This window comes from Sorex araneus, chromosome 3 (genome assembly GCF_027595985.1).
Source record: "Sorex araneus isolate mSorAra2 chromosome 3, mSorAra2.pri, whole genome shotgun sequence".
Taxonomy (NCBI): Eukaryota; Metazoa; Chordata; class Mammalia; order Eulipotyphla; family Soricidae; genus Sorex; species Sorex araneus.
Window position 1 is genome coordinate 117,789,919 of NC_073304.1, and position 24,023 is coordinate 117,813,941.

The 24,023-nt window shown below is 38.7% G+C and overlaps 1 protein-coding gene across 5 annotated transcripts in view; it reads left to right on the forward strand.

Annotated features, from left to right (window-relative positions):
- The window catches only part of PPP3CB (protein phosphatase 3 catalytic subunit beta), a 62,067-nt gene that overhangs the window by 34,443 nt on the left and 3,601 nt on the right, over positions 1–24,023 (forward strand). For 2 of the 5 annotated variants that reach the window (XM_055133751.1, XM_055133749.1), the window contains exons 10-13: positions 8,733–8,810; positions 14,014–14,040; positions 15,984–16,068; positions 18,222–18,319. In XM_055133751.1, the coding sequence (XP_054989726.1) occupies positions 8,733–8,810; positions 14,014–14,040; positions 15,984–16,068; positions 18,222–18,319 (288 nt within the window). The remainder of the gene's footprint in view (positions 1–8,732; positions 8,811–14,013; positions 14,041–15,983; positions 16,069–18,221; positions 18,320–24,023) is intronic. The other 3 variants (XM_055133750.1, XM_055133752.1, XM_055133754.1) reach the window with 3 other exon arrangements.

Here is a 24,023-nt window from a genome sequence, read left to right on the forward strand (position 1 = left end):
GCTGCATAGTATTCAGCTATGTAGTTGTATTGTATAGTTGTACCATAGTTTCTTTATTCATTTGTCTGTTCTTGGGCACTCAGGTTGTTTCCAGATTCTGGCTCTGCAGATGGTGTTTCTGCTGTGTGTTTTTGGGTCCCCAGGGTATATTCCCAGAAGTGGTATTGCTGGATCAAATGGGTGCTCAATTTCTAGTTTTTTAAGAAATGTCCATATTGTTTTCCAAAAAGGCTGGACCAGTCGGCATTCCCACCAAGAGGAGAGTCCCTTTCTCCCCACATCAAACACCCCCACATCCATGACAACACTGGTTGCTTTTGTTCTTTTGGATACGTGCCAGATGTGGTGTGAGATGATATCTCATTATTATTTTGATCTGCATCTCTGATGATAAGTGATGAAGAGCATTTTTTTATGTGCCTTTTGGCCATTTGAATTTCTTTGAGAAAGTTTCTGTTCATATCATTCCCCATTTTCTTATGGGATTGAATGTCTTCTTGCGGAGTTCAGCCAATCCCTTACATATCTTTAATATTAACCTTTATCAGGAGGGTATTAAGTGACTATACTTTCCCATTTTGTAGGTGTCTTTGTATCCTGGTCACTATTTCTTTTGAGGTGCAGAAAGTTTTTTTTTGTTTGTTTGTTTTTTGTTTTGCTTTTTGGGTCACACCTGGCAATGCACAGGGGTGACTCCTGCACATGCTCTGAGGACCATATGGGATTCTGGGAATCGAACCTGGGTCGGCCGCGTGCAAGGCAAACGCCCTACCCGCTGTACAGTTACTCCAGCCCCGTGTTGCAGAAGCTTCTTAGTTTAAGGGAGTCCCATTTGTTTATCTTTGCTTCCACTTGCTTGGTCAGTGGGATTTCATCCTTAAAGATGCCTTTAGCAGGCACTTTGGTAAAGTCTTCAAATATGGATTACAGAGAGAAGTAGGTTTGGTGTAGAAAAGTAGGTTTGGAAGACCATAGCAAAGGGTGAGAATGGGCGAACATATTGTTAAGTGGGAAAAAATTGGACACCTAAGATAGAGCTTGGAGTGTGGCTACATAGAAAATTGCATATGGGCATATGGAAGTACTTGACATAGCAGTTAGAGAAGAAAAAGATATTAAGGGCATCCAGATAGGAAAGGAAGAAATCAACCTCTCACTATTTGCAGATCACATGATACTAAGAGAACCCTAAAGTCTTTACCAAGAAACTCCTAGAAACAATAGACTTGTATAGTAAAGTCGCAAGCTATAAAATCAATAGCCAAAAGTCCATGGCTTTCCTATGTGCAAATAATGAGAGAGTAGAAAGTAATATGAAAAAAACAATCCCATTCACAATTATGCCTCAGAAAATCAGATACCTCGGAATCAGCTCAACTAAGGAGGTAAAGGACCTGTACAAAGAAAACTACAAAACAATACTTCAAGAAATAAAAGAGGGCACGAGAAAATGGAACAGAATGAAACCCTGATCACTGAGCAGAAAGCGAGAACCACAGAAACTGAGTCACTGAATTGTAAGAAGACTGCATATTTAAGGGGAGAAAATAGTTGAAGAGGTCTTTTGATTCAAGGCCACCCCCAGTAGTGCTCAGATTGCTGCTCCCAGCTCTTGGGTGGGGGCGGAGGGTGCTGGTGCTTCCTCCTGCCTGTGTTCAGGGGACTGTGTTATACTGGGGGTCAGACCTGAGCGTCTGTATTGAATGCCTGCACTCCAGTCCAGGAATTCTCTCTGGCCTGTTTTGTATGTTCTGAGTCTGGTAATGATAGTAACATTAATACCTTCTACTGAAATTCTCTGCTACTCTAGCATCTACTTACTGCTTCACAGCTCTTTAGCTTCATTGCTAAGAACTTTGAACATGTCATTTTTCAGAAACCATCTACCTCATTGCTCTCTTAAAATACTCAAACTTCTTTCTCCCCCAGTTTTCTGTTTCATTCATGTATAAGCCGTAGCACTCATGAACTCTAACCATCCATGTGCTCCCTCTTTGTAGTCAGAGATATAGGTAGGGTACTGCTGGAGATTCTTTAGCAGCCTTATTATTGGGACCATTCTTTTTGTTTTGTTTTGGGGCCATACCCAGTGGTGCACAGGGGTTACTTCTGGCTCTGCTCTCAAGAGATTTCTCCTGGCAGTGCTCAGGGACCATATAGGATTTTGGGAATCGAGGCCCTGGTGTACCATGTGCAAGGCAAGTGCCTTACCCGCTAATCTATTGCTATGATCCTTAAATGATCCCATTCTTTATCTAGCATTAATGGGTCTCTTCATAGTATCCAACATCCTTTATATTACTAACTTGCATCCTCCTCTATTTCTTTTAGGATATATTATAAATATCTTTTTTATTTCTTAAACATTGTTCTTCTATTAACTACTTCCCTCATTCTCAGGGGAAAAAATACAAAAACATTTCTTTAATAGGAACTTTGTCTGCTTACTCTTTCCTTGCTTTCTAAATTTGCTCATCTTGAATTCTTCTCTTGCGGAAGACATTGTCCTTCTCTTCTTCAGACATCCCTTATCTCTTAGTTCCTCTGTATTTTCAAACTCTATAAGGATCTTTATAAATGGTTTAAATTTTTCTGATCTTTAAGTTTTTTAGAAAATAACATCTCCGTCATCTGATATCTTTCTTTAACTCCTATGCTGTGACTTTCTTGGATGTTTCCTTCAACTTCTGGATGAAAGAAACCATGAACTTAAAAGGTGCTATTTAGATTTAGATTTTAAATGGTTTCTGGTTAGCTTTTAACATAAGTTAGAGGGATGAAGTTAGGAAGGGCACACCTGACTGTGCTCAGGGCTTATTCCTAACTCTGTTCAGGAAATATTCCTGGTAGTGCTTTAGGTACCGTAGGTGGTACCAGGAATTTGAACTGAGGTTGCCTTTGTGCAAGGTAAGCTCCTTACTGCCATACTCTTGGTCTGGCCCCTCAAGATAAAACTTGGTGTCATACAAGATTTTATGCTTCAAAAAAAAAAGACTTTATGCTTCCATACTTTCTCTTCAGTTTCATTTCTTGCTTTTCTCTTTTCTAAACTCAGTGTTCCAGCTGTAACATAGCACAGCCGGGGCAAAGAGATAGTGCAGTGGGTAGGGTACTTGCCTTGTGTGTGCTAGACCCAGGTTTGATCCCTGGGTCCCCATGTGGTCCCTTGAACCCCATCAGGTGTGATCCATGAGTACAGAACCAGGAGTAAGCTCTGAGCACAGCAGGGTGTGGCCCCAAACCGTACCAAGACAAACAAAGCATGACACAGCCAGGTCCACTTTTCAATGTTCTGTTCTTTAAGTTTCAAGTCTTTATACTTTTTGTGAATGTTTGTCATAACAGTATTATTGAGACAAAATTCACATATCTTCTAATTGGCCTGTTTAAATCCCACAGTTAATTTATTTTTAGTGTAGTTAGAGGTTTGAAACTCACTATTAGTCATTTTGAAGGATTTTCGTCAACCAACCCGTCAAAGAAATTCTATTAGTTGTCACGCTGAAAAAAAAATCACAAGAGCAGTGCGCTCACGAGGGGGAGATGCGATGTTGTGTCCTGTCGTTCTGTTGTCCTCGGGCACTGGGGGCGGCTCTCTCTCGCACGCCACTCTCGTTTGGTGCTCCCGAGCCACTGTGTATGGACCGGATCGGGACGGCTCTGCCTTGTGCTCTGCTTCTGTGTGTGCCGCTGTGCTCTCTTCTGTCTCTCTGTCTCTGCCTCTGTAGTCTCTCCTCTGGTCTCTTCCGACCTCTCTCTGTCTCTGCTTCTGTGTCTTCTCTGTTCTTCTCCCGTGTCCTCTCGTGTGTCTCCTTCTTGGTCTCTTCTGTCTTCTTCTTTTGTCTCCCCTCAGAGCCCCCACTGTCTTAGTTTATGTAGCAAATTACATAGGGCAGTAGCACAAAGGTGGGTTTAACATTAACAAATCAACAAAGAAGGGTAAAACCATTTCTTGAGGTAATTAGCAAAATCTCATCTAAGGAGATCCGCTTAAGGGTGGGAGCCAAACAAGGGTGTGTCATGGTGTGTCCCTTTCTTCCTTCCTTAGCTAGTAATCCGCTTAAATAGTTATAGTGAATTTACTTCTAATATTTCTAGCATGTCATTCTGTATGAGCACAGTAAGAGATATATCAGACTTAAAGTTTGGTTCTTCCTGAGGACATTCACTATATAATCCAGACCACAGTCCTCAGGCCAGGTTAGTCTTCCTAACCCCAACAGGGTCCTAGTCTCGTCGTTACCTTTGGATCATGACAGCATTGTCCATAATCATGCCCTCAACTTATAGTTGAGTATTGTGGCACTTTGGCCTGGCCCATTTCGATGCCAGGGTAGCTCACAGCTTGCCCTGGTTCCATTCTGTCCCTCATCGGGACCCTGCTTTTGGGGTGTTAGGAACTAAGGGCAACTGAGTTGAGAAAGCAGATGCTCGGGAGTAAATATTATTGGAGTCAATCAGCTCCCAAGTTACAAAGCATAATACTTTGTAACTTCCGGTGTCCATACAGAAACGCCATTGCTCTAAGGTAAACTAAGTTCCCTGCGGCAAGGCTAAAATGACAAACCCCATGTTATCCTACATCACTCCCTATATCTTCCACCTTTCCTTGCAAGTCCTTTTAATATCTATGTTGTAGCTTGACTCCATGCCACACTGCTTTTGGGGGGATAGGGACCTTCCAAGCAGTGTGTAGTAGATACTACAAGGATATTTAGCTAAACAAGACTGTTCCCATTGGCTCTTGGGGACCCAATGATGCTTGGGTGGCCCTGTGGTACCAGGGATTAACTAGGATCGCCCTTATCCTATACTCTTTACCTGATCCCTAGCATTTCTTTTTTGTCGTCAAATAATAGTTCTGTTGCATGCATGTACCACAATTTGTTTATCAGCTAATGGATTGTTGTTCCTACTTTTTAATTATAAAGAATGTTGTAGTGAACATGTATATACAGGTTTTTGTAGTAGACCTTTTTTTATTTTTCTCACATATTTACCTGAAAGTAGACTTGCCAGGTCATAAGGTTGCTCTGAATTTACCCTTTTAAATATTTGCCACACTATTTTCTAAGACAGCTGTACCAGTGCTTCATGTCTCCAAAATTTCTGTATCCTTGCCAGCACTGGTTGCTTTGTACCCTTTAAATTATAATCATTGGGGCTGGAGAGACAGTGCAGAGGGTAGGACTTACCTTACACTCACTACCTGCCTTATACTCACCTGCCCCAGGTTCAGTCACTGGCACTCCCATTTGTTGCCAGTGACAAGTCCCCAGGAGTGATCCCTGAGTGCAGAGCCAGGACTGCACTGCTGGTTTTGCTCAAAAGTAAAACAAAAGAAAGAGGGGAAATATTAAAGCCATCATATTGGATATGAATCTGAATCTGATTTTGATTTTCATTTGTAATTCCACAATGATTGATGATATAAGTATATTTTCATGTGCTTATTGAACATTTGTATATTTTCTCTGGAGAAATGTGTATTTAAATCCTAAGTCTGTTTTTTAAGTGGGTTATTTATTATTGACTTAATAGTGATTATTTTTATTCTAGATGCAAGTTCCTTATCAGATACATGCTTTTAAAATATTTTTTCCTTTCTTGGGTTACCTTTTGCTTGCTTCCTTCCTTCCTCCCTCTTCCCTCACTTGGTAGTGCTCAGGGAATGCTCCTGGCTCTGTACTCGGGGATCACTTCTGCCTGGGCTTGGGGGCGATGGTACTGGAGATTGACTCTAGGTCCACCGTGTGCAAGGCAAGTGCCATGCCCACTGTACTTAATCTCTCTGGCACCTTTTAAATTTTCAGTCCCATTTTTTTTCTTTACTTTTGTTATTTTTAAGGAAACATTGTCTAATCCAAGTTTGTGAAGATTTACTCCTGTTTTCTCCTGAGTTTGATAGTCTTAGGTCTTATATTTACATCTTTGGTCCATTTTGAGCTAATTTTTGTGTGTAGTGGGGGGGTGCTCTAAATTTATGCTTTTGGTATGTGTATATTCAATTGTTCTAATTCCATTTGTCAAAAAGACTATTCTTTCCCCCACTAAACTGCTGTGACACCTTTGTTTAAAACCAGTTGACTAAGATGGAGAGTATTGTTTCTAGACTTTCAGCTCTGTTCCATTGATCTGTATAACCAGTTTACACTTTTTCCAGTTTCTGTTTAAAATTCCTTATCTAGCAGGTACCTACTTCATAATTCCTTTGTAGTACCAAAGGCGCTCTTCTTGGCCCAATGGCTCTTTTCTATTCCACTATTAGTATTTTTCTAGTCATTCTTTTTTATCTATAGCTATATATGATTTTGTTAGTTAGAATTTCGACTGGAGCAATAGCACAGTGGGTAGGGCGTTTGCCTTGTACGTGGCCAACCCAGGTTCGATTCCTCTGTCTCTCTCGGAGAGCCTGGCAAGCTAACAAGAGTATCTGCCTGCATGGCAGAGCCTGGCAAGCTACGTGTGGCGTATTCAATATGCCAAAAACAGTAACAAAAAATTTCACCATGGAGGTGTTACTGTTACCCGCTTGAGCAGTTAGAATTTGCATATGCCTTTCCTCTTTCTTTGCTTGTCAGATATTTCTTGGTGCCTCTCATGTGCAGGCACTGACCTAAACAGGGGTTTAGAGCGGGAAACAGATCAGCTCCCTGAACTTAGGAGTCTCTCATTCTAGTAGCGGAAACAAACCATGATGGACAGTAAAAAGCAGCAAAGAATCAAGCCTAAAGTAGAAGTTCGGAGTGATGACATAGATCTTAGAATCATCTTTAGAAAGGTGGTGCTTGAAACTAGTTTCTACTTGAAACTAGAGTAGAATAGGTGGATTCGCCTCAAAGGAAAGGGTAGAGGAGGCAGGAGTGATAAGTATAGCCAGGAGGGCACTTGCCTTGCATGCATCCAACTTGGATTCGACCCCAGCAACCACACAGTCCCCTGAACCCCACCAGGAGTGATCCCTGAGTTTGCAAAGCCAAGAGTAAGCTCTGTGTACCACCAGGTGTGGCCCAAGACAAGACTACAGAGAGAATCTTGAGAAGATCTAACTTTGGGTGGGATAGATGATCTGAAAACTAGGAAAGGAGAAGAGTAAAGTTTTAGAAACTAAAGTATAAGAAAAGGAAAAATTATATATATACTATTAAAAGAGATTTAAGCCTAATAAAGAATCATAAACTCGGTTGCTAATCATCAGAAATCTTTGGAATTTGCATTTAGGAGAGTTGCCAAAGCTTATTTGTATTTCTTTGTCTTACATGTTTTTGGATTTTGAGCCTCATCTGGTGGTGGGGATTGTCACTCTCAGCTGTGTTCAGAGACTGTGCAGCCCCGCTGGGATCAGGCCCAGGCTTCCTGCACGCAAAGCACATGCTCGGCCTTTTGACTCATCGGGGAACCGATTTTTATTTTATTTTATTTGTTTTGTTGGTTTTGGGCCACATCTATTATGTGCTCAGAATGGGGAATAGAGGGAAGGGGAGGGGGACAGAAATGGAACCAGAAACTGAACCTGAGCCTCCTGTAAAGCATGAGCTCATCCTGTTGACCTGTTTCTCCAGCAGTGGCATTAATTTTTAAATGTTAGATTCTGGAACTTTTTTGAAATTGTGAAACTGCTGTGATTATTATTTTTTTAATCTTTGAGTTGTATTCGTAAATGATGATTTTAAATGCATATATTTCATCTCTGTCATTATCTTTGTGGGGCTGCTGCTTTTATTTTTTTAATCCCCTGAGATACCTAATATACTCCCCAGGGGTTGAAGAGATAGTACATTGGGGAAGCGCATTTGCTCTGTACACAGCTGACCCGGATTCGATCTCCAGCACTCTATATAGTTCCCCGAGCCTCACCAGGGGTGATCCCTGAATGCAGAGCCGGAAATAAGCCCTGAGTACAGCCAGGTGTGACATCAAAAGAGTTATCATTGTATCACTGTCATCCTGTTGCTCATTGATTTGCTCAAGCGGGCCCCAGTAACATCTCCATTGTCAGACTTGTTACTGTTTTTGGCATATCGAATATGCCACGGATAGCTTGCCAGGCTCTGCCATGCGGGCAAGATACTCTCGGTAGCTTGCAGGCCCTCCAAGAGGGGCGGAGGAATCAAACCCAGGTCAGCTGCATGCAAGGGAAATACCTTACCTGCTGTGCTATCGCTCCAGCCCATCAAAAGAGGTAAACAAGAAAATAGTAATAAAATATATTTTATAAAGAATAAAGGGTTTCTTTTGGGCCAGAGAGATAGTAAAGGGGCTAAGGTGCTTGCCTTGTATTCAGCCAGTCAACTTATATTTGAATCCCTGGCCCCTGAGTATTGCTGGGTGTGGCCCTACCCTGCCCCCCTCCTCACAAAAGAAAACCCCATACTGAACTTCGTTTTGAAATATTTATAGTTTATAATAATTTCGGTTTGGGTGTTTTTTGTACATTTGGTGGTGTTAGGGAGCTGCTACTGGCACTGCATTCAGGGAAGGGACCGTTCCCAGTGGTAGTCATGGCGGAAGAACTGTGCAGTGCCAAGGATCGCATCCGGACTCCCTTGCAGAGCTTGCGCTCCAGGCCTTGAAGTTAGCTCCCTAGCTCTAGCTTATAGATTTTTAATTCTATCCTTCCTGCTATCACAATGTTAGTTTTCTTGAGCTAAAAATGATTTTATTGTTTATATGAATAGCTGTATGTATCACAGATGAATATGATCAGCTGACTTATAATTTTTTTTTAATAGTGACAGAAATGTTGGTAAATGTTCTGAGTATTTGCTCTGATGATGAATTGATGACTGAAGGTGAAGACCAATTTGATGGTATGATTATTCATTTTACTATTTTTGATTGTGAAATGGTACCTTGTAACTGCCTGTGTTTAGTCCACACTTGTAAAATATGTAAAATACAGTCATTGCTCTCTAAAGGCAATGCTATTTGATTAGTGGCAAACCACTTTTTTCTTACATGTTTAAGATTATAAAGTTTTTTAATGATATCATTTATTATTCTGCTGATAATGGGGAAGAAGTTGAATATTGGGAAAGGGGATATTTGGAAGAAGGGTCAGATGGTACTAAAAAGACGTGGTTCTTCATGAATATGAACTCTGCGTAGGATGGGGAGACAAAAAGCCTTTTTGTTTTAATTTTTAAAGTATTTTTTGTCCATCAGAAACATACTGAATCCCTAATATTTTTACTTTCTCCTTTCAAAAACCAAAGTAGAATGTTCCCAATTTAGAAGTGGTTATGTTCTTAAGAGACCATTTGTTAATTTAGTTTGAGATGAGAATTTTTTCCATAGAAACAAGGTTATAAATGGTTGTTAATTTTTCATGGAAGTCAACAATTCTATGTGCATAGTGTGTATTTGATATATAAATTAGTAACTTAGAAAATCAATTTTGTTTTTAAATTTTTTAAGTTTTTAAATAGTTAAATGAACTGAATAAACAAAACCACTTTGTAAACTGAAGACTATTTCATAGTCTCTTCACAACTTTCTTACACTTCTTAGCTGTAATTAATGTTTCCATGGATTAAATATGGTCTGCATATTGGTAAAATACCCTCATTTTCATAATCTCACATTGGTTGATGTTGGGTTGCTTTAATTTATTCTTAGTTTGAAAAATATTCAGTAAGCATTTTTATCATATATTTTGGGAATAAATTTCTTAAAGAGAATTACAGAATTAAAGAACGTGGAGTTTTGGGGCTGGAGCAGTAATACCGCATGTAGGGCATATGCCTTGCTCATGGCTAACTTCGGTTTGATCCCCGGCATCCCATGGGGTCCCCAGAGCCCTCCAGAAGTGACCATTGATCTCAGAGCCAGGAGTAAGCACTGAGCACTGCCGGTGTGGCCCAAAACAAACAGAAAGTTTTGATTTCATTATCTTTGCTGTGAGCTATTATATTATTTTGCAAAAGAACTGAATCAAAATGAAGTGATTCTAGCAAAAATTTCATAGACCTATTTTTACATGTACCTCATTGAGTTTTGTTCGTTTTTACTTATTTTGCTTGGTATGATAGCAGCTTACTATTGTCTCAATTTGTACTTCTTTGATTTCAAATCATAAGGGGAAAACTATTTATCTAACTGCATAAACTTTCATTCTCTTTGAGAAATTCACATTCTCAGGTGAAATCTAAAATACTACACAGTAATTTCTTTAAGTAGATGTAAGACTGATTCTGAAATACTGTTGTAAGCCCATTTGTTTGAAGTACAAAGTGATTATATATAAGTGTCTACTGTTGCCCCATCTCTTGGTGGCCAGGCATAGATTTGCTTGTGCTTTTGGCTTATGGTTTGGTAAATGAAAGAAATACATCTTTAGTTCTAATGGGGTTTGATAATATCCTTTAGTAAGTAATACTTGTTTTTTTTTTAAATTCTCAGAAGTTTTTATCAAAGTTTAAATTTGGATATATTTTATAAATATCTGACTTTTCCATAAAATTTTAAAATAATTATTTCTTTGACTTATATTTCTGCATTGCTGTTATTTTAGGTCTGGGTTTAGATTTTATTTTCTCATATAACTTTGTAGCCTCAAGCAATTTATTTAATCTGTCAAAGTCCTGGTTTCCTTCCTTCCTTCCTTCCTTCCTTCCTTCCTTCCTTCCTTCCTTCCTTCCTTCCTTCCTTCCTTCCTTCCTTCCTTCCTTCCTTCCACCCTCCCTCCCTCCCTCCCTCCCCTTCCTCTCTCCTTCTTTCCCTCCCTCCATCCCTCCTGCCCTCCCTCCCCTTGGTTTTCTCTTTTATAACATAAGTTTCAATAAAATGACTAAAATAATTTTCAGCACATTTTTAGTTTTCCATTTGTGAAAATTTATGAAATATTTAGTAGGAGGTTTTATTGCTATTACATTAAGTCATTACCTGAAGTAGGATCTAAACCAGTATTTGAATCTAGAAAAGATTAAAAAACTTAGATTCCCTTGCTCTGTAAATTTGCTTATTATGATTATTCCATGTAATACATTTGATATACAATTGTTCCTTTAGAAGTTACAGTTTTTCTTTAAGTAGACTTAACCACCAAGTTAAAATACTTAAGTTTTTATACTCTCATATTACGATTGATATTTTTATGTATTTTCTGTGCATAAAGGAATAATACATATTTGTAGATTTATCTTTTGTTCATCTTGGATCAGCAGAATTATATTTCCAATTGAAAATGTTGTTTCTTCTTAACTTTGAAAATATCATTTGCATAAAGCTAATCTTTTAAATTTTCTACATTTTTACCTTTATTACTTTAAAATTTTATCAGTGTTTATGGAGGTAGCTCAGTGGTAGTGCTCGTGCTTTGCATGTATATATTAGGCCCTGGGTTCAATCCCAGCAACATTTAAAAAAAAACAGTTTTGTTAATAGTATGCTAAATTGGAATTGTGATAGAGGTAATGCTTTAGTCTTCTTGCTATACTAAAAAAAGGGAAAAGTTTCTGTAAGTCTAATACAGCACTTTTTATGTTAAATAACACTGAATGTTGTTTTGCTGGGATTAAACATGAAATGTTATGTTCCTTCTAATGAGATTTTATGTTCTTACCTACCTTTTCCCTATTGTTGATAATTCACACTTATTGATATACTTGTAGTATCATTTTTTTTACTTTTGGTTTGGGGCTACTCCTGGCAGTAAGTCAGGATTTACTCTTGCAGGATGCTCAGGAGATCAGACAGTACCAGGAATCAAACCTGGGTCTCTTGCATGCAAAGCATGCGTTCCAGTCCTTTGAGCTATCTCTTGAGTTGTTGTATCATTCTTGAATATCATTCAAGAGGGATTTAGTGAGAAGAATCAATTATGTTGGTGCCTTTGCACTATGACTATGTTATAAAGGTGTATACTTGTAGAAAAGTCAACTAACTTCTCAGGTTCTGCATAAACTGAGGGAGTAGAAGGGATGAAAATTCTCTAAAAATTGGTAAGCACCATTTATGACAATGTTTCTATGGGAAAACACATTGAGTTCCAGCACTGAATACTAGAAATAGATCTCCCTTGACTGCCAACATGGCAGATGCAGTTACTCTTCGTTTCATCACTCTTCCACTGCCAAATATGATAATCAGGAATTCCCAAAAAATTTTGAGGCTGAATCTGAGAGTCTAGTTGGAGGCATGAGGGGGGAAAAGGATAGATAATAGAAAGGGACAGAGAAAGGAGTGTGTCGAGCTTGGTTAAGTTCCCTTACTCATATGTCCCTGTTTTTTTCTCTTAAATCTCTCTTTTCCTGTCACCATGATAGCAAGGCTTTGTCCTCTGCCTTTTCCGTTTCCTCCTCTGCAGTCCTGTGAATTGGACTTAGGAAGGAGTCTGACTTAGAAAGACATTTTACTGGGCTGGGGAGTTCTGTGGAGGGTTTATCTTCCTTGTGGAGAAAAGGAAGGAGCAGAGTTGGAGATTTCCTAGCTGCAGGAAGGAGAGTCATTTCCGCGTATTCACGACTGAGATTGAGGAAAGGAATGAGTTTCCTTCAGTGATGATTTTTGGTATTATGTATTGTTCAGTGTATGTGTGGGATTATTTGGGGGGGGTTCTTGTTGTTTTTTGGGGGGAATACACCCAGCAGTGCTCCGGGGTTCCTCCTGGCCCTACTTGCAGGAATTACTCCTGGTGGTGCTCAGGGTACTATATTGGATGCCGGGCATTGAACCCAGGTTGGCTGTGTCCAAGGCAAATGTCCAACTGTTGTACCATCCCTCTAGGATTAATTTTATTTATTTATTTTTGGAAAGTAGAAGAGGAAAGAAAAGGAGTGCCCTAAGTGTGGAGGAACTTGGTATGGGACTAAGAGGTGGCTCTTTTTGTGAGATTTCTATAGGAAAACCAGGTCTTTGTGTGACAGAGAATGCAGGGAATCTGCAGGGTGGTGGGGCGGGTATGAGTCTTTCTGGCAACCTGTCCCAGGTACTGTCCATTATCTGAGTCTCCCCGTGAGTGTAAGCGGTGGGGCAGAATCTTGTGATGAGCAATCAGGAGCTCCTGTTTACCTAGGATTAATTTTAAAGGCAAAAATTTGCATGAACATATTTCATGTATATGTGCACATGACATTCCTTTTGGTATATTAATAAAGGGTTTTAAACTTTTATTTTTATGATAATTAGAATATAAACTCAGTTAATCTTTGGTCTTGAGTTTGATAAATATATAATCTAATGTGTCATAGTCCTAAGTAAAAACTTTGCATTTCCTAATGGAATCAATATTAAAATGTGAGATATGGAAAGCTTAAATGAAACATCTCTACTGCCTACTCTTAGAGCTGTTACTTGCTTAGAAACAATCTGTTGCTATTTCTACAAAAAGATGCCCCTCAGATTGCCAGATTGAGTTCGGAACAAAAAGCACATACTGTTATTCCTGAGTATATGCATAATTAAGAGTGAAGAAATTGTGTGCTCTCATTTTTATGGATTGTGGGAAGCTTGTCCTTTCCTTTGGGGGAGTGGGTAAAGTTTTTCACTGAGGATAAAAGTTACCTACATTTCTCTGTATATACTACAGATCTTGCAGATGTTGGTGTCCTTGAAGAACCACATAAGTTTTTATCTCATTTGTGTCATTACCTTTCACTTAACATACTTTCATGGGTGACACATCTCTCTAGGGGTATCAATATAAATGTGCAATTGTTGTTAGCACAGTCTTATCAGTCTTATGTGTTTTCACGTGTTTTTTTTCTGTCCCTGATTTGTCTACTTTCATCAGATATTATAGTCATTCTATCCATAATTTCTTCCGAACACACATCTTTTAAGAAATCTTTCCTTTAGGGCTCGACCCAGTGTCATTCCTCTTTCATTCTTTAGATCCTACAGTACTGCATTTTTCAAATTTCAAATATGAAGGCCTTCATTTTCTCCCTTTCTTTCTACATTCATTCTTCAGTTAAGTCAGACCACTGCCAAGTTAAATCTCTATCTTTTTATTTGTCTCAACCACCTTTTCTCCATCATTCACTTCCTTTTTTCTGGACTCTCCATCTGAAGAACGGCTCATATATGGCAATAAAAAAGGTACAGACCAGACAGAGTAACATTGTTTTGAAATATGACTTCATAAGTTATCCTCATGTCCATGTAAGTTAGCATTATTTATTGAATATGCAGAGTCCTCTTGGGCCTTGTGGAAATTTAGTCTAAGTTCTATCTGAGTTTTGAATTTGGCATTTTTAGAAGTCATATTCCAAGATATCTGTCTTTCTGTGCATGGAAATATTTTTCCCTCTTTTTCATTCCTCTTGTTTTAAAATTTCATTCTTTTGCTTATTTGTAATGTTTTGTTCTCTTCCCTGCATGATTAGGGGTGTTTGATTGTCTGTCTTATTCCCCAAAGTAATTTTACTGTGGACATTTTACTTTTAATATTATGCATGATGTGTTTGTAGACTGATTTAAAATCCCAATTTGTACAGTGTTTTTATATTCAAGTGAACATTTGAAATTACAAATCATTTTCACTGTTATAAAATTAAGGCTGAAAATATGAATGGACTTTGTTATAATCCTCCTCCTCCATCCCCTTGCACTGTCCCTAAGTCTAGCTATTTTTTCAAGTTGTCTGTTTTAAAACAAAAAGTCTACTAATTCAAAGTCATATAGTAAGTTTAGGTTTTCTTTGACTAGCAAATGGGGAAATTGAACTTTGCAGTATCCCTAAAGTCTCTTTAATATTCTGTGATTCAGAGACTTACTTTTGGTAACTTGAAAATACCTGTGTGGTGCATTTGTAGGCACCAATGCTGGTGCCTACAAAGTCTGGACTGAGAAAAGCTGTTGCTTTGGTGCTCATTATTACCCACCATAAGTACGGTCAGAGAGCCTGTTGTCTATAAATAACATATTGTTTTCGTCTTTTTCTGTTTCTTTGCAATAAGGTCCAGTTATCTCAGTTTTTAATTATATGTATTAATGGGTTGATTGACTGTTAAGAGAAGTGCTCTGATCCAGAGACTTAGGATTGTGTAGACCTCTGTATATCATAGGCCCTTTTTGCTTTTTTATCTTTAGCCTTTCCTTAACCTTCTTAAACATGGTAACTCCATATGTGTGTTTGTATCATGTTGAAGCAGAGCTCTCAAGAACCACATTCTTAGGTTCAGAGTGATATGTGAAATAGCAGGGCTGAGATAGTGGTTTCTGGAGGCCAATGGAAGAAAGATTATTTTTGAATCTCTAGTTAAACATTCCAGTTATTGTGCTGTATTCTTTGTTATATCCATGATAGGCAGCACAGCCCTTCAGAGGTGAACTATCAGTGATTTAATCATGATTTTAGCGAATCTTTTCTTATTGCTTGTTCTCCTTGTGCCACATTTACTTAGAGATGTAAGAATTTGCATATATCTGCATGATTTGGGGACCTAGTCTATGAAGTTGGAGATCACGTTCTTGTTGAAATGCTGATACGGTCCTTAAGAGGAGGTTACCTGTACAGTAGACTTGTCGTTGCTTTTAGACCAACTTACAGGCAAGAAGGCTTATTTTGTATTCTGTAATAGGACATTTACAGCTTGCATTTCATGGGCATTTATGTAGGTAAATAGAGCTACAGGGTTATTAGCAGGCCCTGTCTATGGGATAGCATGCCATAGATTGCCATGACGATGAAAGACTGTAGGGTTGTTCCTTTTTTTTTTTGTCTTCTGGTTTGTGTTTTAGGATGGGCTCTCCTTTCTGCCACATAGCTGTTTCACTGACTAGTCCCGTAGTTTGAAAGTCATAAAGTTTGTGGATTACTTTTCGTTTGCATTTGTATCAGACCCACATTCTTAGCACTGAGCTTACATTGAGGGACTGAGCAATTTTTTTTGGCATGAGTTCATTTAGTCTTTTCCCTGTGAACTGTAAACAGGGGCTTGATGTTGGTCCAGATAAGAATGAATGGTACAGGCTAAAAGAATCATGCAAGTGTGGATGCCCTAATCTTGAGTCTTTTCTTCTATTTAATCCATTGAAAGTAGGTTCAGCTGCAGCCCGGAAAGAAATCATAAGAAACAAAATTCGAGCAATTGGCAAGATGGCAAGGGTCTTCTCTGTTCTCAGGTAATTATATATTTTCCTGATTTGTTTTACAAAAATTAACTTGTAATCTGTGGCAAGCAGTGTCCTTCTTGACAACTAAGAGCAACAGTAGCATTCTCCTATAAAAAAATTATACTCCTATTTCATGAATAATCACTGCTACTGCTTACTTGTAGCATAACTTGTTTTGTTTGGGGGCCACAGCAGTTCTTGGGGGTTACTCCTGGCTCTGAACCCAGGGATCATTTCTTTAGGGGGCGCAGAGGACCATAAGAGGTGCTGGAGCTCCAACTGAGTCAGCTGCATGCAAGGCAAGCACCCTACCCACTATACTATCACACCAGCCCTTCGTTTGTTTGTTTTTTGAGGGGGGCCATGCCTGGCAGTGCTGCTGGGTTTTTCCTGGCTGGTATTATTTGGGATGCTGGGGATTGAGCCCTGTTGGCAGTGTGCAAGGCAAGTGCCTTACCTGCTGCACTATCACTTCGGCCCCACTAACATCATTTTTAAATTAATGCCAACACCCTGTCTTTGTTTAAAGTTTACATAATGGGGATAGGAGAGAAAGCTTAAAGGATTGAGCACATAGACTGGGTTTGATCCCTTGAAAATTTGAATCGGATAAGGACAGGGTACTTTTCAGAATATTCCTAATGAAAGTGCTAGATCATATAGGAAGTGGCTTTTACTGGAGTGACAAATTATTTTCCTGTGCTATGTTCTTTAAAATTTGCCTATATGTCTATGTATTTATTAAAGACCCAAAGATGTGGCCTTTGTGTGAGAGACCTGCTTTTGTCCCTGGTATCACAAAAAAAGATGTATTGTGTGTATTAAAAATAGATTAAATGAATCTATAAAAAATGGCTACCTCTGGGCTGGAGAAATAATAGTACAGCGAATAGGACAGGGCATTTGCCTTGCATACAGCCAACCCAGGTTTGATTCCTGACACCACATATGGTCCCCGAACATGGCCAGGAGGGATCCCTGAGTATAGTGCCAGAAGAAAGCTCTGAACACCACTGGGAGGGTCCCAAAAAACCAGAAACAAAGATTACCTCAGCCATTTAACTTTTTAGGCATATGAAACAGCATTTTCTCAGTTTTAAGATGTCCCTTAATGAATGTTACCGTGTTTTAAATAAAAATTTTCAGGGGAAACAGCAAATTTCCTCAGTTGTAAATCATGTTCTTCTATTTAAAACATTTCAAGTATAAAAAATTAATATCTTGAAATTACATCCTTCCTTCCCTTTCCTGCCCTTCCCTAGAGAGGCGAGGCTCCCCGCCATAGGCATGCTAGGATGACTACCTCTCTCGGCATCCGTCCTTATACCCTGCAAAGGTCTTCTGATGCAAACAGCCAACTCCTAGGCTCCCCAAATGTGACCATTCCAGGGCTTCCAGCCCACCGCAGGGCCAGGCATCCGGCACCCCCAACTGTTTCTAATGCAGACTCAACGCCCAGCCTTCCTTACGGAGGGCCCCTCCGCCAGCCAGCACCCCAGGGTCCCCAAGGCTCCCCTTTCTCTGGGACGGTAACCCATGACCTCCTGCCTCAGCTGGCCACCAGGTCTGCCAGGGCAGTTCTAGAACCTGCATAAAGAACAGGAACACTGGGGCTGGGGCCCTCGTACAGCGGGGAGAACGCTTGCCTTGCACACCGCCCACATAGGTTCAATCTCCCGCACCCCACCTGGTTCTTCGAGCTCCAGTGGGAGTGATCCCTGAGCACAGAGGCAGGAATAAGCCCTGAGTATCACCGGGTGTGGCCCCCAAAGAAAACCATTGAAACACTTTATGTTACTCCCAGTGTCAGATTTCGAGCAGGGGTGAGCCTGCAGGAGGAGGTGGTGGGCCTGCAGGGGGAGGGGGCCTGCAGGAGGAGGCAGGCCTGCAGGGGTGAGCCTGCAGGAGGAGGCCGGCCTGCTATCTGTGGCATATCTGATATGCCAAAAACAGCTACAAGTCTCACATGGAGACGTTACTGGTGCCCGCTCGAGCAAATCGATGAGCAGCAGGATGACAGTGATACAGTGATATCTTGAAATTGAAGAAAATATGTATTAAAATTGAATGCCATCAGTTATATGCATGTCCTATCTCTGGGTCTCATCTACTCTCTAAGTACTTACTGGAAGTCTCTGTTGTTTGTTGTATCTTCACTACAGGGAGGAGAGTGAAAGTGTGCTGACACTCAAGGGCCTGACTCCCACAGGGATGTTGCCTAGTGGAGTGTTGGCTGGAGGACGGCAGACGCTGCAAAGTGGTAATGATGTTATGCAACTTGCTGTGCCACCTGTGGACTGGGGCACACCTCACTCTTTTGCTAACAATACATATAATGCATGCAATGACTTTCTTCTGCTTTTTAGTTCCTGTCTCAGCAGCTGACACAGGCAGAATACTACATGATAGGTAGTATCTCATTAATGACATGAGTAGGGCAGAAAGTTGATGGAATGGGTATTCCTCTTAGCTGAAAACTTTGACAAGTTTCTCAGCTTGTCATAAAGTAGTATGGGAAAAGCTCATATCATGGTATTAGGAGGATTTATTTGTTTAACGCACTCCCTTTTTTTAAAAAAAAGCCTTAACTCTAGAATGTGAATCAAGGATACTCATACTACAAAAATGAAAATGTAATTCCAAGTTTATTTTTAAATTTATGTCATTGTATTAGACTATGCTTACATTTACAGCTATTTAATTTTAGAATTAACAGTCTTGCTTGAGCCCCAGAACATAATCTATGCACTTCACTTGCCAAAAGATTTGTGCAAGGTTTTGTACCCTAGTAAATGATGCCAAACTTTGTTTTCTGTGGTGTTTGTCAAATGTTCTATGTATACTTGACTTGTCTGAGACATGCTGTTGCCTTCCTCTGCAGATGTAGCTGCTTTTCTTATTCTGTCTGTCTTTCTTTAGGTTAGCTGTATGTCTGTAAAAGTATGTTAAATTAAATTACTCTATCAGACATTTGTCAGTCTTCTATGTAGAAGCAGCTCTGTAGCACCTTGTTCTGAGGTTTGCTGCATTTGTTGCTGCACTTTGTGCATTCTGGGTCTGAATGTAACATTAGTTATTAAGTTATTGTTATAAGGGATTGAATTTAAGTCCTGTAAGTCAAAATTGAAAGGGTGTTATTAAGTGTGCTTTTAATTTGCATGAAAATAAAAAGACTTATGCATAAAGCATTCCTGTAATCTGGCTTATTGAGTATTTTATATATATATATATTTAAAAGACTTAACTTTTGGTATAAATATTCATTTAAATACTGGGTAAATTTTTTTTAAGTCTCTTTAAATTACAATATTAAATAGGAGAGGGTAATGTGACTTATAGAATGTACACAAGCACAAAATTTAAATTTCCTTGTAGCTGGAAAAGTAAAAGTGTAAATAGGGAAATCTTAATTTGTTTTATTGTAGCCACTTTTTTTTTTTCTTTTTTGGGTCACACCTGGCGATGCACAGGGGTTACTCCTGACTCTGCACTCAGGAATTACTCCTGGCGGTGCTCAGGGGACCATATGGGATGCTGGGATTCGAACCCAGACCGGCTATGTGCAAGGCAAACGCCCTACCCACTGTGCTATCACTCCAGCCCCTTATTGTAGCCACTTTTGACAGCTGTCCAAGGGTCATTGATTACTAAAGTAAAGCAAGAACAGAGCCTGTGTTTTCTTTAACATTAATAAGTTCTTTATGATATTGTAGTTACTGAATTTCTTAAGCGAAAATTAATATTTAAGTATATTTAAATTTACATTTCACTCAGTCTCATAGTAAATTTAATAAAAATAGAATTTTTCCTGTAGGCAGTTTCTACTTATGGCTTCTGCATGCTCTATTTTATGTTACTTTGTTGTCTGCTACCACCACTGATAATATGTGAATAATACAACAGAAATTATAGTTTTAAGTTTTCTTCTTTTTGATTAAAAATCTGTTTTAATTCTCTTTATATTCCTTGCCCTGTTTTTATTATATTGTAAACATTAGGAAAATAATCTAAAAGAATTACATGAATGTGTACTAAAACATTCTAAGAGCTTAAACATTCAGTAAAAATAACAAAAATGTTAATAAAGAAGGATGAATTATAATAGCTTGAAGAATGTTTTACCTTTCCTCCTCTGTTTTTCAAAAAGAAAAAAAAATACCGAAAGAGTCCCATATTTTAAGTAAATCTGCACTAGAATAATCTCTTGCTTGTCCCTGGATATATTACTACTCTTGCTTTGTATCCACAGCAAACTTCTCAAATTTCACAATCAGCTCCTGCTATTATGTGCTTTATTTGTTTTTAATATTTAGCCTAAAGTTCAGTCTTCAAACATTTAAATCACCCCCAGATCCAAAAAGGTTTAAAAGACAGCTTTGCTTGTGAGATTTTTCTTTGCTGATTACAATAATGATTACTATCTATTCTGTTTTCAGATTAGAATGAGTTACTAGATGTTGCTGAGTTTAAGGGGTTTCATTTGAGAAACTCAGTTTCTCCAGGTCTGTTAGGAATGGTTCTTCATAGTCTGAGTGTTTGGTCAAAGTAATTTTCAGAGCATAACATGAATTCAGTGGAACAAATAACAAAAATTCAGAAAATTTTAGTTGTATAGCATTTAATTTTGTATGATATTTTTAATTTTAGTGGATATGTCACCTTATCTTAGTGTAACTGAAAATTCGGTATTATAGAAATGTTTTTAAATGAGATTTCAATTTTATTAGGAAATAGAAATCGCCTTTTCAATTTCTATTTAAAATTGATACATGATATTCCTCAAGTGTTTTTGCAAACTATTATTGGAGTAGATATGATGTTTAAACTTTATATGCCTTTTCTTCATGGAAATTTCTCTGGGGAGTTTGTCCTATAAAGACAACCTTCATTGGGGTTGGAACAATAGTTACAGTGGGTAGGGCTTTTGCCTTGCATGCGGCCAACCCAGGTTCAATCCCCAACATCCCATATGGTCCCCAAAACTCCGCCAGGAGTAATTTCTGAGTGCAAAGCCAGGAATAACCCCTGACCATTGCTGGGTGTGACCCAAAAAGAAAAACTTTTTTTAAAATTAAATAAATAAAAAATAATAAAAAGCTTCTTTTTTTGTTTCTTTTTAAAAAAGATAGCCTTCATTAATACCTTCATGGAAGATAGAAGACTACCACTTGATCCTATTTGGTAGTAAGTCACAGTTTGAAACAGCATTATGTTTGAATTAATTAGACCATGTCAATAGGCATTGTAGCACTGTCATCCCGTTGTTCATCGATTTGCTCGAGTGGGCACCAGTAACGGTCTCCATTGTGAGACTTGTTGTTACTGTTTTTGGCATATCGAATACGCCACGGGTAGCTTGCCGGGCTCTCCAAGAGGAAGGAAGGAATCAAACCCAGGTCAGCTGCGTGCAAGGTAGACACCCTTCCCTAATAACTGGAGTGTTATTACTTCAGTTCAATAGACACTATAAAACTGAAAACTAATAGAGGAAGAATTATGCCTTTCAGATAGAATTTTTCGAGTATCAGATCTCTTTCTAGCTTAATTTAAGTTTCATATGGTCATTCAGTCTTAAGCATTCAAGCTTGACATGGTATGTAATTTTTATTTATTTATTTATTTATTTTCTTTTTGGGTCACACCTGGCAATGCTCAGGGGTTACTCCTGGCTTTGCACTCAGGAATCACTCCTGGCGGTGCTCAGGGGACCATATGGGATGCTGGGAATCGAGCCCAGGTCGGCAATGTGCAAGGCAGACACCCTATCCGCTATGCTATTGCTCTAACCCCTATATTTTCAGTTTTCTATTTTAAAAGAATTTAGGACCTTAGACGTTTTAGAAAAGAGCAAGTAATATTTTTTACTAGAAATATTTTTACTAAGATTGAAAGCCCACAAAACAATTTTAAAAACATAAAGATATATTTCATAATTTGAAATTTTTGAGGTCTTCCAAATTTTGTTAATACTCTTACAGGTACTAATTTTATAGTGATATTAGCTTTAGATTTTAATTTATTTCCATGTATTAAGATTTGAAATATTTCAGAACTGTTAACACAAATTCTTTAAACATACTCTGACAGGCATTTTATCTTTCCTCATTCAGTTTCTAAATTATAAAGGAAATAGTCCACATTTTGAAGAATAGGATTTCAGGGTTGATCAAGTACAGATGGGTCTTTTATCCTAGATTTCTTCTGTCCCAGCAAAACCAGCCTGAGCAGATTCTGTCTTGGCAAATTTTCCAAAGATTAGATTTATTAGACTATCATTTGAAAAGTGAGTATATAAGTATGTCTGTCTGTCTGTCTGTCTGTCTCTCTCTCTCTCTCTCTCTCTCTTTCTTTCTGTCTGACTCTCTCTCTCGTGTAAATTAGTTTAAGTTACGGAAATTCTTTATTCACTGTTCATCCTACTTTCTTGGCTCTCCCAAATCAGACTGTACTGTTTTGATTTGATTTGATCAATAACATTTTATTTTCTTTTTTTTTGGCTTTTTTTTTGGGGGGGGGTCACACACCCGACGATGCACAGGGGTTACTTCTGGCTCACTCAGGAATTACTACTGGCGGTGCTCAGAGGACCATATGGAATGCTGGGATTCGAACCCGGGTCGGCGTTGTGCAAGGCAAACGCCCTGCCCGCTGTGCTATCGCTCAGCCCCAATCAATAACCTTTTCTAATTTAGTTTTTAATTTCTTTGAGTCATCAGTATGCTTTGACACTAATTGTTTTAGATAAAATTTATCATATCTAAATTGTGCTAACAGGTCATTTTTAGGAACAACTTTCCCAATTTCCCTTAGTGTAGAAGAAGCAAAGTAGAAAGGACAGGACATATATGTGCACTTTAGATAAAGTGAAAAATTGGCAGCATCATCAGCCAATATTTTCCTCTATAATCTTTGATTCTGCTTCTCATGGTGTTTGCTTTTTTTACAGTTTGAACCTAGAACCTAGAAATAAGTTAAAGATTCCTTTGATTACAAAATCTTTGACTAAATATATCAACGTTCTCTAAATGAGCAAGAGATAAGTTCTTATAGAGCAAGAAGTTTTTATTTTTATTATTTGCCCTCTATGTCCATTAGATGAAAAAATTTAGGAATTTTTTAAAAACCTATTTGGTTTTGGGGCTGCATCTACAGGATTACTCCTGGCTTTGTGACTAACTCCTGGAAGTGCTCAGGGGACCGTTTGGGTGCTGGGGAATTGGGGAATTGAATCCAGGTCTGCTGCTTGCATGGCAAACACCCTAATTGCTGGGCTCTCACTCCAGCCTGAATTTGGATGGTATTTTTTGGGGGTGTTTGTTTGTTTGTTTGTTTCATTTTCTTTGTGGGTGGGTTTTTTTTTTTTTTCCTCCACACCCAGAACTGCTCAGGGCTTACTGCTGGCTCTGCACTGAAAAATCACTTCTGATGGGCTTGGAGGAACCCTGTTTGGTCCTGAGGATTAATTTGCCTTGGCTGCATGCAAAGCAAATGCCATACCCGCCGGACTTTTGCTCTCCACCAGTAATTTAGGATTTATTGCCTGTAGGGACTTGGTTTTATCACTTGATTCATCTTTGAAAAAATTCATCATTGAAAAAGGCATACTAGCTTTTCTGTTTTTAATTGAGAATGCAGGCTCTCATTAAGGCAGATGTGAATCTACAGAACTATTCTACTCAGAATAATTCACTACGTTTACTGTTCTTAAATTTTATTGTAACCATAGTAACTTTTGCAGCTTATGCTTTGCCATCTGAATTAGAAGTAACAGGAAAAGCATGGCTGATCACCTGGAGATGAGTATTGTTTCAGTTAGAAATGAAAGAAAAGAATCTCCTGTTTGCTCTTGCTACAATTTTATCATCATAATTTCACCTTAAGGAATTTCCTTGTAATGATGTTGGATGTGATATAATAAATACGGTGGAAAATTCTTAATCCATCAAAAAAAAACAACTTAAGAT